Source organism: Pelodiscus sinensis, chromosome 3, assembly GCF_049634645.1.
Source record: "Pelodiscus sinensis isolate JC-2024 chromosome 3, ASM4963464v1, whole genome shotgun sequence".
Lineage (NCBI taxonomy): Eukaryota > Metazoa > Chordata > Testudines > Trionychidae > Pelodiscus > Pelodiscus sinensis.
The window spans coordinates 14465293-14479750 of NC_134713.1; the positions used below are offsets into that span (position 1 = coordinate 14465293).

A 14458-nucleotide genomic window follows, 5' to 3' on the forward strand; every position below is an offset into this window, starting at 1 on the left:
CTTTTTTGGGGAGTGCCAGGCAGTAGACAAAAGGGAATTGCTTCCCATTTCTTAAATTGACTTTTCCTCAGGGTATCCACTCTTCCCATGGAAAAAATCCAGGTTCAGAATGGATTTCCAGTACCAGGTGTCAAGGTTACAGGTCTTTCTAGTCCAACCGCCTTTGCACTTACAGGACAAGCCAGGCTTTTTACAAACCATTGAGTTGATCACTAGTCATTAGGCTTCCAGGGCACTAGAAACAGCTCTCATTAGCACATATAAAACTATAAATAGACTCACACTTCATATTTCTAAGTTCACATACAAGAATGATGCGTGTACCAATTTAGGATATACAGATCCAGCAGAGTATAACATTAAAATTGATAGATTAAATGATGTATTTTGTGGAGAGTAATGGCAGCAAGCGGCAGCACTGAGAAGAAAATCCTGGAGGGGAGGGAAGTGTATAAATCAAGAGGAGTTTAGTTTCCTTGATGTCAATCAACAACAGCAGCTAGGACAAAACTTCTAACCCAGTTCAGAAAGGGTTGAATGTTGGGAAGTTAGTTAGAAGTGAACTGAAGTAAGATACACATTTCTCTAGTCTCAGACTGGCATGTATGGTTCTTTATGCTGTTTTGAACAGTGCTGTGGTAAGAACTGATGGGTTATCATACTTACACAAAACCTAAGATGGATTAAACAAAAGACAGAACTATGTAGCACTTTAAAGACTAACAAGATGGTTTATTAGGTGATGAGCTTTCGTGGGCCAAACCCACTTCCTCAGATCAATATGTGGAAGAAAATCGGCACAACCATATATACCAAAGTGATACAATCAAAAAAATGAACGCATGTGAAATTGACAAATCAAATTTTAGAATAGAGTGAGGGTGAGGGGGGAAGGTTAGTTTCTGTGAGGTAATGACATAAGGGTGATAATTGGGGAAGCTATCTTTGTAATGGGTGAGATAATTAGAGTCTTTGTTTAAACCCATACATAAAGTGTCAACTTTAAGCATGAAAGACAATTCTGAAGCTTCTCATTGAAGTCTGGAGTTAAAGTCTCTTTGAAGCACTATGCATGTTTTAAGGTTATTAAAGGAATGATCAGTCTGGCTGAAATGGCAAGCAACAGCTTTCTCTCTGTGAGAGAGTCTTATGTCTGTTTTGTGTGCATTGATTCTTTGGCGAAGTGTCTGAGCCGTCTGTCCAATGTACATAGCAGACAGACACTTTAGGCACATGATGGCATAAATTATATTTCTGAATGAACAGGAATATGTGTTCTTGATCTTGTAACTGGCATGGTTAGGCATGATCTTGTAACTGGCATGCCCTAAGTGCAATGTGCGATCAACGCCCCTGGCTGCACGGCCGTCAATGGAGTGATATCATCGGGCACCCCGTTGAAGGGGGCGCCCTAGGTGACGGCCGAGTCGGCCTATAATCACGGGTCACCCCTGGGGAGGAACCATGGGGTGGAATGGCACGAGTGGGTCAGGTGTTGGGGGGGAGGAGCACTGGAGGAGGGTACGATGGGGAGGGGGGCACTAGTGAGCTGGGTAGGAGCAGTGAGGGGAAGCCAGGAGGAGTGGGCCGCACGTCTCCAGGCTAGGGCGCTGTTGCTAAGGGCGCTTGCAGGCCGAGCCAGCACAGGCGGTGCCGAGCGAACTAGCAGCGCTTAGCGCGGCTGCAGAGGGAGCACGCGGCTCCCCCCTCGCGTGGCCTGGCTTTGCGCGGGGTCACTTCCGTAACGCCCGGAGGAAAAAACTGCCCGGGCCGCATCGGCCTCCCTGCGCGTGGACGCGGGAAACACGCGCGGACCCCGCCCCCGCAGGTTGCCCCGCCCCCGTTCTAACTAACGGCACCGCCACTGGGGGAGCGGCCTCTGCAGGAGGCAGTTATCATCGCCCCGCAAACGGCAAAGTCACATGACTCCCCTCGTCACTTCCCGCCCCCAACTGTCAGGTTTGTTTCCTCTCATCCGGTTAGCACTCGTCACTTCCTGCGCGCGGGCTGAGCCCGCGGTGCAGGCTGGGATAGCATCCGGGCCTGCCCCCCCTGTTGGAGACGGACGCGTCCGTTGTTTCCCGGCTAGGCGAAGGCCCCCGACCCGCCCGGCACCATGGCGATGCAAGCGGCTAAGCGCGCCAACGTGAGTGGGGGGCGGGGGGGGAAGTGTCGCTGACCTGTCCGGCGCCCAGACCGTCTCCCTCCGCGGTTCGGCCCCGCGCGGATCAGCTCCGACCGGGGGCGGCGGAGGGGCCGGGTTCGTGGCGCCGCGGCGGGGCGATTTGTTCCGGGCGTGACTCGCCCGTGCAGCGCCTCGTGCAGCCTAACCCGGGGCCGCCACAGCACTTCCGCCGCCTGCGGGGCCCTTCGACCTAGTCCGACTTGCCCGTCACGGCCCTTCGGGTCTCCCCCAGTTACCCTCCTATCGCGACACTGCGGGGGAGAGCACAGCACTAGCTAGCGGAGAGGTGCTGCTCGGGCACAGAGGCAGAGACTTTAAATGACCCCTCGAAAGCCCCAAGTCAGAGCCTCCAGACTGGACATTTTGCCAGAGAAATTTTGGAGCAGGTCAGTGGAAATGAGCAAAGGGTCGAAAAAGATCCCAAATTGCGCTCGTTGACTTGAGCACCATCTGTTTAGCCTTAATAAAGGCAAAGTGAAGGGGTGATTTAAGCCACAGAGTGTAAGCACCCCGAAGGGGAACAAATATTTGATACTAGGCTCTTTAGTGTAACAAGCAAAGGGAAACCAACTATACAACCATTGGCTCTTAAACTTGCCAAATTTGGGGCTGTGCTGCCCTAGAAGCGTTATAGTGGTGCAGCTGCACCAAAGCAGCATTTTTAGTGAATAGGCTCTGTGCGACTAGGAGAGAGCTTTCCCATTGACATCATTACCCCACCTTCTTGAAAAGTAAGTAGCTGTGTTGGTGGGAGGGCACTTCTTGCCAACAGTGCTGTGTTGGTGTAATTGGTCTCTCTTGGGGGTGGCTTTTTCACTCCCCTGAACAACATAAAAATATATCAACACAAGCAGTAGTGTAGACCTGCCCTCAGACTTGAATGCTGGAATAGTGTAGCACAGATTGTGATGGCTTCTCCATGGGTACATCTACCCTGCAGGGCTTAATTTGAAATAAGCTATGCAAATTGAGCAATTTATTTCAAAATAGGGAGCATCTACACAGCACTTATTTCAAAATAGAGCACACTTCCTCCAATTTCCCTTATTCCTCTTACAAGGAGGGTTACTGGAGTTGGAGTAAGAAGTCCTCCTCCAGCTTTACAGTATTTTGACACTATTTTGAAATTACTGCCTACTGTGTAGATGCAGACTAAGTTATTTTGGAATAGAGCTAGTTATTTCAAAATAGTGTTGCAGTGTAGACGTACCCCATCAGTAGCCATTTTAAAATTAAGACTGGATAGTTTCCTAGAAGGTATGCTCTAGTTCAGATAGGACTTAATGGGGACATTCTATGAGCTGTGTTTTGTGGGAGGTCAGATTAGATTATCATAGTAGTCCCTTGTGACTCCAGTCTCTGTTAATCTACGTATACTTCTAGACCATAGGGTCTCAAAATGTAGTCTGTGATCAGAGGCACCAAATTCCCCAGTTTCCATGGTGGGCTCAATCCCCACTGTGCCCCAATCCTCCTCCCCCACTCCACCTCTTCCTGCAAGTCCCCAGCTCTTCCTGCCCCATCCCTCCTCTGAGTGCACCCCTCCTGCTCCTCACCCCCCTCCCCAGCACCTCATACACACCACTGAACAGATTTTGGAGGATGGGAAGGGGAGGAACACCCACTTTTTTCTTGAGTGGGTGATCTGGGGGCTGGGATTGGTGCCTATGTCTGTAGTCCACAAAGAGCTGGCTGGTCACCATGTGCTACTCTCCTGGTTTCCAGCTATTAAATTACATTAAAATAGAACTACAAGTACAGGCAGTCCCCGGGTTACGTACAAGATAGGGACTATAGGTTTGTTCTTAAGTTGAATCTGAATGTAAGTCGGAACTGGCGTCCAGATTCAGCCGCTGCTGAAACTGATCAGTTTCAACAGTGGCTGAATCTGGACGCCAGTTCTGACTTACATACAGATTCAACTTAAGAACCCCAGGCATCCCCAAGTCAGCCGCTGCTGAAACTGACCAGCAGCTGATTCCAGGAAGCCCCGGGCAGGGGCTTCCTGTAGTCAGCCACTGGTCAGTTTCAGCAGCGGCTGACTTGGGGACGCCTGGGGCAGAGCAGCTGGGGTGCTGCTGGGTTGGTCCAGTAGCGCCGCCGCGTGACCAACCCAGCAGCACCCAAGCTGCTCTGCCCCAGGTGTCCTGATTCAGCCACTGCTGAAACTGACCAGCAGTGTCTGAATCAGGACGCCTGGGGCAGAGCAGCTGGGGTGCTGCTGGGTTGGTCCCGTAGTGCCCAGAGCGGCGCTACGGGACCAACCGGCAGCGCCCCAGCTGCTGTACCACAGGCGTCCGTAGCAAAGCCGCGGAGCACGGGGGCAGCGGGACAGCCCAGATGCGCCGTGGCTGTCCTGCTGCCCTCGGGCTCCGCGGCTTTGCTCTGCTTTGCTCCCCGTCCCCCTGGTCTGCAGACCAGGGGGATGGGGAGCAAAGTGGCAGAACACGCGGGCAGCGGTCAGCCCAGACGCATCTGGGCTGTCCGCTGCCCGCGTGCTCCGGGGCTTTGCTCTGTTTTGCTCCCCGTCCCCCTGGTCTGCGTCTGCAGACCAGGGGGATGGGGAGCAAAGTGGCAGAACACGCGGGCAGCGGTCAGCCCAGACGCATCTGGGCTGTCCGCCGCCCGCGTGCTCCGCGGCTGTGCTCTGCTTTGCTCCCCGTCCCCCTGCCAGGGGGAGCGGGAGCAAAGCAGAGCAAAGCGGCGGAAGACGCGGGCGGCGGGCAGCCCAGACGCGTCTGGGCTGCCCGCTGCCCGCGTCTTCCGCCGCTTTGCTCCCCGTCCCCCTGGTCTGCAGACCAGGGGGACAGGGAGCAAAGCAGAGTAAAGCCCCAGAGCACGCGGGCAGTGGACAGCCCAGACGCATCTGGGCTGCCCGCGTGTTCCGCCGCTTTGCTTCCTCTCCCTGGTCGGATCCGCGTAACTCGGGGACTGCCTGTACTTCATATTCTTTCCTAATTTTTTTCCATGCAATCAGAGTGCTCTAGTTGTTACTTGAATGTTGTGTTACAAAAGGATCTGTGAGACAGAAGGTGAATGGAACTGGTATGTATTAGTTCTGGAAGTGAGCATTCTAAATGTAGCTGTGGTCTCTATTTTAGATTCGGCTGCCTCCTGAAGTGAATCGGATTTTATATATCAGAAACTTGCCATACAAAATTACAGCTGAGGAAATGTATGATATTTTTGGAAAATATGGACCTATTCGACAAATTAGAGTGTAAGTCTTTTGATTTCAAAAATGTGGAGTGTTCCAAATATCTATGAGTTATGAGCAGCAGAAAATTGTTTTTGGAAGAAAGATGGTGCCAAACTCTGTTTTGATTCAGCTGTAAGCATATTAGAACCTCTTTAAATAGCATTCATAGTAGGCAAAAGTTGACAAGTAAGGAAAATGATACAAGACTGCCCAGTGGATGAACGTGTGTGAAAAAAACCATATTTCTTTCTACTAGACAAACCAGCAGTCAAGGAAGAACTCCTTCATAGTGAATCAAAACCAGTATAAAAATATTGACTGAATATCATTTGTCATTTTTCCTAGTGACTTATGAAGAAATTTGGTTCACCATTTAAGTGTACCAAAGAAAGAAGTCACTATGAACAAAAGTTCATGGCTAGTGTGCACTTAACAATATTTAAAATAGGGAAGTAAAAATGCATTTGAAAATGTAACTGCTAAAAATCATAGTGGCTACATAGTTACATGCGCTGCGGGCTCTGCATGTAAATAAGCTTTATACTGCAGAACTTGCAGCGAAGCCTCCCTGGGAGCAGGCATCACAAAAGGCTGCTGCTAGCTCTGCTCCCAGGGAGGCTTCATTGCAGGCTCTGCAACTGGCTTCCATTGGGAGCGGCGGGGTGCTGGTGCCTGCAGGGAGCACTTCCCTGCAGCACTCAGCTGCTCAGAGCCACCTGTTCCCCCTTGGCAGTTGTGCCTGGTAGGTGCCCCAATGCACTGCTCCCTCTTGCATCCCCCCTGCCAAGACTCCGCACTCCCACCCTGCTCTCGCACCCTCCCTCTGGAATGGGTTACCTAGAGAGGTGAGGGAATCTCCATCCTTAGAGGTTTTTAAGCACTGGCTTGACAAAGCCTTGGCTGGGATGATTTAGTTGGGGTTGGTCCTGCTGCGAGCAGGGGGTTGGACTAGATTACCTTCTGAGGTCTCTTCTGACCTGTGTTTTGGGATATAGCCAAACAGTGTAAATGTTGGCACTTTTTGCTGATGAAATACCTACATCCCTTGGGAACAGGGGGTTGAACTATGAGCCATTCATGCTGCCACTTTCCAGGGCAAAACTTTTGTCTTTTGGGGAGGGATGGTTTTAAGCACTTGCGAATGACAAACTTTTTCTTCCAATTGGCATTGCAGAAAAATACTAAAAAGCAAGCAGCATTATCACCTGTAAATGTCAACAAACTTGTTTGTCTTAGCAATTGATTAAACAAGAAGTAAGGTCTAAAGTTTTATATTTTGTTTGAGTTCATTCACCTAACCAAAAAACGTTTATAAGTTGCACTTTCATGATAAAGAGATTGCACTATAGTACTTGTATGAGGTGAATTAACAAATACTATTTATTTTATCATTTTACAGTGCAAATATTTGTAGTAAATGAGCACTGTACACCATGTATTCTATTTTGGAAATGAGATCAATATATTTGAAAATGTAGATAAACAGCCCAAAAAATTAATAACCTTTGATTTAACAGTGTGATTAATTTTTTAAGTTAAGTACATGATAAGCCTAGGCTTATCAGGTAGTTGACTACTTGACTAGTCACTTATATCCCTAGTCCAGCACACTTGGGGATCTGACTGGTGCCAAACCAGACAATTTGCTGAACCACAGGAGGTCAAGATTGTAACAAGTGTGGATGTCTCTATTTTTATTTCACCAAGGCAAATAAACAGAACAGTGCTGGCAATGCTGCTTAGCAATGTATGACTCTATGGATACACCCTATGCTTAGCCAAGGCTTATCAGCTCTCTATATAACAAAGTGTTAGTGTTGTTACACAATTTTACTGTTATTGGCGCAAGGAAATAAGTAGATAATGCTTCTAAGCATAAGCTTATGCTTTACCAACACTTCTGCTGCTTACTGGGCTCTTAGAAGACCTTCAAGGGGTAAATTTGAGCTAAATAACAGCACAGAACACTGAGAGCCAGGACTGGCAGCTGTAAACAAACTTTATGGGACTGTGGGAACCTTGGCCACACCTGATAAGTGGATATCTGGCTAACTAAAAACATGGCAGACCACAGATGGTGTTATACTGGTGAGGTTCAATCTGTAGTGTAGACATACTCTTTGGCTGTGTCTACACTGGCATGAATTTCCGGAACTGCTTAAAACGGAATACTATTCCGTTTTCAGTTTTTCTGGAAAAGGAGCGTCTACATTGGCAGGCTGCTTTTCCGGAAAAGCCCTTTTTCCGGAAAAGCGTCTGTGGCCAATGTAGACGCACTTTTCCGGAAAAGAGCCCCGATCGCCATTTTCACGATCGGGGCTTTTTTCCAGAAAAGACTATTGGGCTGTCTACACTGGCCCTTTTCCAGAACAGTGTTCCGGAATAAGGACTTATGCCCGAGCGGTAGCAGAATAGTTTTTCCGGAATAGCGGCTGATTTTGTACAGTAGAGCGTCGTTGCTTTTCCGGAAATTCAAGGGCCAGTGTAGACAGCTCGCAACTTATTCCGGATAAGCGGCTGATTTTCCGGAATAAGTGGCCCATTGTAGACACAGCCTTTATGTCTGTGTGTGTTATGCTGAAATAGCAATCCATATATCGCCCCAAGGAACCAAGGACCTATAATACAATATGTCAGCTTTAAACATTTTATTTGACAACTTAAGTAATTTCCTGATGTAACACTTTTCAGGCTTTCCCAGAATAACACCACCATAATGCACAGCAAAGGCTTTTAGGATCATCCTTTGGAGAAGAATTGATCTTGAAACTTCATATTGTGCATTCTGTTTATGTTGCCACACTTGACATAGTTAGAGCCAGAAGTAATAATAAACAATTGGTGTAGAAAGCAAAACTGTATAACCAAGTCAATAAAAGGACGTGAGAAATCTTGATTTTTATTAAAATTTTATTTAACATAATCTGTGTGGTCATTGCTGATGGTTAATGGAGTTATTTTACATTCTTATTGTTTCAATATTAAAACTGATCTTGCATTCCAGTGGAAACACTCCCGAGACTAGAGGAACAGCATATGTGGTTTATGAAGACATCTTTGATGCCAAGAATGCTTGTGATCATCTGTCAGGATTCAACGTATGCAACAGATACCTTGTTGTCTTGTATTACAATGCAAACAGGGCAAGTACACTAGTTTTTCTAAAATAACTATTAAATGTATGTTATACTGTCAACTTCATTCCAGTTTAAACAGAACATTATTTTGATTTATTGTAGCTATCAATTTGAATATTCTAGGGAACAATGCTGAATTTGGAGGGAAGTAGTCTAGATGAGCTAATGGTTTAATCTTTAGTTTTTGATTTTTGTGTGTATGTTTGTGTTCAAAGAACATGCTTGTTGGACTAGACTGGGGAAGCAAAGTGGGCTGCAGAGAGCAGATTGCAGCATTGCTTTCCACAAGCTTAGTTTTGGGAGAGTCCTTTCCATAGGAGACAAGATGTTTAAAAGAAGTGATATCTGAGTTCTTAACCTTCTGTTTCTCTGCCCAATGACAAGCATGTAGCTTGGAGGCCATATGGCGGCACATTGTCCAGTATTGGGGAATTATGGTGTAAAATGTATTGACAAGAATTACTTGCAGTTACAGAAAAATATTATTTGAGGATAATTTAATTGGGGACTGTGGTAATTACATGGTAATTTGTATTAACTGTAGTAACATCTTATTAAAAACTCAATAAGAGATAAATTGTAAAGAATATTCTTCTCTAATGTACTTTGTTGATTTTGTTACAGGCATTCCAGAAGATGGACACAAAGAAGAAAGAGGAGCAGCTGAAACTTCTCAAGGAGAAATATGGAATAAACACAGACCCACCAAAATAAGATTATTTTTGCAAAAATTATTTTAACTCTTACAACGGTGTTTTGGACTGAACCTCATAAGGACTGCTAATCAAGCTTAATTATTTCATTTGACCCTTTTACTTCTATGCCTCATGCATTGACTACTCAGTTTGAAGCTTTGATATTTTAAGTTTGGAATTTACTAAATAAATGTAGTTCACTTTTGGATTTTGTCTAAATTACTTAACATTTTTCTAATTCTATTAAATGGACACACTTTTTTCTAGATATCAAGGAGACCATGTTATTCTTGCATAACTGGTCTGTTTCAAATAACGTGACCAAGTATTTTATTCAGTCCTGGCAAAATTCATCACCCAAGATTGCTTGCACTAGACTCTGTGCACCATTTAGATCCCATGTTTTAGGTTTAGTGACCTTGTTTGGATTCTCTGCACAAGAGTGAATTTCATTTCATATATGTGTAAATTAAATAAAACACATTGACCACAATATTTGTATAGAATATGGTCTAGTATGTTTTTAACACTTACCACGAATTTGTGGTATTGTATCTAAGTTACCATTTTTCTCCCTATGGGAATGTTTGACTCAATCTGTCCTTTTTGTTATAGGGAACTTGTGTTTGTTATAAGACTGCTTCTTATATTAAACAAAAATGTCTGTCCTGTGTAGCTCTTACCTGAAATTGGTGATAATAAATTGAGGTCTGGATTAAAAGTCATAAACACGAGTTGCCTCTAAATATATCCTTGGTTTTCTAAGAACTGATTTTGTTGCCAGTGACTGATGTGCTATATTGAAATTGATTTTGCTGTGACAGTGAATGACTGCAAGATTACTCAGGGCAAAGTAAAGAGCTGAGGGTCAAATAACTTTAAACTTTTTGGCATATAGATGCAAACACACTTAGACATGTTATGCCAAATGTAAATGTTAATGAGATATATCCATTTGGTTAGTGAATCACCATAACTGAGTATTTAAACTAGTTACTAGCTCATGCTCAAAATTCGTTTCCTTGCTTTCAGCTTGATTGATAATGGAAAAATAACACTTGTGTACCCAAAATGCCTATATACGAGTTTTGCAAACCTTGTTATATTCCACGTTAATTTACTACTGTAATACCTTTTTTCTTTGAAATGTTGGGGGGATTAAAAGAGCACAATAAACTTAATCAGACTAATGATTATAACTTCGGTAACATCTTGTATAGCACTGATCAAGATGCTATCTGTACGCCTACCTCTTATACTACTTTAAATGGTGACTGCTGTGTGTAATTGTGTATGTTACAAACACACACACTTCAGTGCTCAGGGAAGAGACTAGATTGACAGAAGTAGTCTCCAGAGTTGATCTACTGAGTCATAGAACAGCCTTCCATAGAGTAGTTGTTTGCTAGGATTGTTCCATCTTTGTTGCCTCAGCTTTGATTACCACAGATGATAATTATGATACTTTGATGTGATCGCTTAACTGTCAGATGAATTTTATCTAGACCAGTGAAGCAGCCTTCACATAGCAACTTTTTGTCATGCTTTCCCAGAATTTGAACCACCAATGTAGAGCTGAAAGCATCCTATTTCTAATTCATTGATCTATAGGAGAATCTGGCACTGTTTCTTTGCCCTCTTCATCTGAGGTCTCAGGGTACGTCTAGACTACATGCCTCTGTCACCAGAGGCATGTAGATTAGGCTACCAGACATAGTAAAATGAAGCGGCGATTTAAATAATCGCCGCTTCATTTAAATTTACATGGCTGCCTCGCTGAGCCGACAAACAGCTGATGAGCTGTTTGTCAGCTCAGCGCGATAGTCTGGACGCACGGGTGGCGACGTCAAAGGTATTTGTCGACCACCCAGGTATACCTCATCCCAGGAGGCATACCTGGGTGGTCGACATACCTTTGATGTCGCCACCCGCGCGTCCAGACTATCGCGCTGAGCCGACAAACATGTAGTCTAGACGTACCCTCAGATTAGACCTCTTTTGAGTTTCTCTAGCTAGACCAGGGGAGGAACATGTTAAATAGATGTATTGGCAGAAAGATGTCTCTTCCTTATAGTCTGAAACCTGCTCTCCCTCCCCCAAATCTAGCTGCCTGACTTTGAACGGCGAGAGAACATAAGAATGGCTGTACTGGATCAGACCAAAGGTCCATCTAACCCAGTAGCCTGTCTGCCGATAGTGGCCAACGCCAGGTGCCCCAGAGAGGGTGGACCAAGACAATGATCAAGCGATTTGTCTCCTGCCATCCCTCTCCAGCCTCTGACAAACAGAGGCCAGGGACACCATTTCTATCCCTTGGCTAATAGCCTTTTATGGGCCTAACCTCCATGAAATTATCTAGCTTCTCTTTAAACTCTGTTATAGTCCTAGCCTTCACAGCCTCCTCTGGCAAGGAGTTCCACAGGTTGACTACACGCTGTGTGAAGAACTTTATTTTATTAGTTTTAAACCTGCTACCCATTAACTTCATTTGTTGTCCTCTAGTTCTTCTATTATGGGAACTAATAACTTCTTTATTCGCCCTCTCCACACCACTCATGATTTTATATACCTCTATCATATCCCCCCCTCAGTCTCCTCTTTTCTAAACTGAAAAGTCCCAGTTGTTTTAACCTTTCTTCATATGGGACCCATTCCAAACCCCTAATCATTTTCTTTTTCAACCCCCTTTTCTGAACTCTTTCCAAGGCCAAAATATCTTTTTGAGGTGAGGAGACCACATCTGTACACAGTATTCAAGATGTGGGTGTACCATAATTTTATACAGGGGCAGTAAGATATTCTGTGTCTTATTTTCTATCCCTTTCTTAATTCCCAGCATCCTATTTGCCTTTTTGACTGCTGCTGCACACTGTGTGGAAGTTTTCAGAGAACTATCCACGATAACTCCCAAGATCCCTTTCCTGATTTGTCATAGCCAAATTAGCCCCCATCATACTGTACGTATAGTTGGTGTTATTTTTCCCAATGTGCGTTATTTTACACTTATCCACATTAAATTTCATTTGCCATTTTGTTGCCCAATCACTCCGTTTGGTGAGATCTTTTTGGAGTCCGTCACAGTCTGCTTCTGTCTTGACTATCCTAAACAGTTTGGTATCATCCGCAAACTTTGCCACCTCACTGCTTACCCCTTTCTCCAGATCATTTATGAATAAGTTGAAAAGGACTGGTCCCAGGACTGACCCTTGGGGTACACCTCTAGTTACCCCTCTCCATTCTGAAAATTTACCATTTATTCCTACCCTTTGTTTCCTGTCTTTTGACCAGTTCTCAGTCCATGAAAGGACCTTCCCTCTTATCCCATGGCAATGTAATTTACACAAAAGCCTTTGGTGAGGGACCTTGTCAAAGACTTTCTGAAAATCTAAGGCTGTGTCTAGAATGGCATGATTTTGCACAAAATCTTGCTGCCTGTCTACATTGGCCGCGAGTATTTGCGCAAGAACACTGACTTTGTAAGGTACAAAATCAGTGGTTCTTGCGCAAATACTCTGACACCAAGGCCATGCACAACTTAATGTGTTCTATGTTAAATAATTCTGCTCTAAATCTACTCAAGGGCCAAGTGCCTTTATGAAGCCTGAAAGGTTAAAATAAATTGGGTCTTAGGCCAACTCCTTTTGTGATTTAGAAGACATTTCAGAAGTGGGTTCCTCTTCTTTTCCAACTTCAATACCTTAGGGGTGCATCTAGACTGGCCACTTGAATTTACGCAAGAGCACTGACTTTGTAATGTACAAAATCAGTGCTTCTTGCACAAATACTTTCACACTCCCGCTCGGGGAAAAAGCCCTCTTGTGGAAGAATACTTGCTCAAGAGGGCCAGTGTAGACAGGGAAGAATTGTTTTGTGCAAAAAAGCCCCGATGGCTAAAATGGCGATTGGGGCTTTCTTGCACAAAATCGCGTCTGGACTGGCCATGGATGCTTTTGCGCAAAAGCATCCGTGCCAATCTAGACACGCTTTTGCGGAAATACTTTTAACGAAAAACCTTTTCTGTTAAAAGTATTTCCGCAAAATCATGCCAGTCTAGATGCAGCCTAGGAAACAATGAGTAGTCCTGTGGAACCAATACATTAGGGTTATCTTCTTTTCCGTGGAAATCCTATGCTATACTGTGTGAAATTTCAGATGGAGTAATTTAGGGTGAAAATGAGTTGGTAGGAGGGACAAACTTAGCACCTTTAGCTGTCCTTGAACTTCAACAAAATTGTCTAGAACCTAATTGCAACTTGCGTCTCCTCAGCAATGTTCCCTGTAAGCTGTGCGCTTTTGCGGCCACTCAGGAGAGATTCAGATGACTAGCAGAGTGCCCACAGGTAGGTTTGTGTTTCTCATGGTGGTGCACATTTGCATATGACCCAGTGCACATAAAAATGTATTCTGTACATGGATGCAAAAGATTAGAGGGAACTTTGGTCTTCAGCCCTTTTGGCTGTAAGTAAGGCTACAAGTCTGCCATGGAGGTTAGTTTCTGTGACTTGCAGGGACTTCTATGACCCATGAGGGAAGGCTGAAAAAATTGGGTTCGTTTAGTTTAGAAAAGAGAAGATTGAGAGGGGACATGATAGCAGTTTTCAGGTATCTAAAAGGGTGTCATAAGGAGGAGGGAGAAAACTTGTTCATCTTGGCCTCTGAGGATAGAACAAGAAGCAATGGGCTTAAACTGCAGCAAGGGAGGTTTAAGGTTGGACATTAGGAAAAAGTTCCTAACTGTCAGGGTAGTCAAACACTGGAATAAATTGCCCAGAGAGGTTGTGGAATCTCCATCTGTGGAGATATTTAAGAGTAGGTTAGATAAATGTCTATCAGGGATGGTCTAGACAGTACTGGGTCCTGCCATGAGGGCAGGGGACTGGACTCAATGACCTCTCGAGGTCCCTTCCAGTCCTAGTATTTTATGATTCTGCAGCTGTGATATGGCTGGACCCAGCCTTCCTCAGGGGCCAGCTACACTGACTACTGCTCGGGCAGCGGTAAGCAGCTTGGCTCAGGATGCTGGAGCAGCCACGATGCTCCTGTCTGCACCCCTTCCTTTGCAATAGCCCTGCACCTTCCCTCCTTTGAGCAGCAGTGGGGCCTTAGGTTGTTCCCCCACTACTTCTGAGTAGCAGCAACATCCTTCCCTAGAATACCTAAGATTTAGTCAGAAGTATTTATAGTACTAGACAGGCAGGTCCCAGGCTATGAATTTTTGTTTAATGCTTGTTCTGTCCATGAC

The 14458-nt window shown here is 45.1% G+C and overlaps 1 protein-coding gene across 1 annotated transcript; it reads left to right on the plus strand.

The window, feature by feature from the left end:
* Positions 1-1985: 1985 nt before the first annotated feature.
* SF3B6 (splicing factor 3b subunit 6) lies at positions 1986-9945 on the plus strand. The gene is made up of 4 exons (XM_075923408.1): positions 1986-2146; positions 5287-5405; positions 8389-8527; positions 9146-9945. The coding sequence occupies exons 1-4, from the start codon at positions 2117-2119 to the stop codon at positions 9233-9235; spliced, it is 378 nt and encodes a 125-aa protein (XP_075779523.1). The 5' UTR covers positions 1986-2116; the 3' UTR covers positions 9236-9945.
* The last annotated feature ends 4513 nt before the right edge of the window (positions 9946-14458 follow it).

Bases quoted from the DNA above. Each gene is read 5' to 3' on its own strand.
- SF3B6 (XM_075923408.1), top strand. From the start codon at position 2,117: ATGGCGATGCAAGCGGCTAAGCGCGCCAAC. The intron at 5,406-8,388 runs GTAAGTCTTTTG...CTTGCATTCCAG, and splicing joins CCTATTCGACAAATTAGAGT to TGGAAACACTCCCGAGACTA. The intron at 8,528-9,145 runs GCAAGTACACTA...ATTTTGTTACAG, and splicing joins TGTATTACAATGCAAACAGG to GCATTCCAGAAGATGGACAC.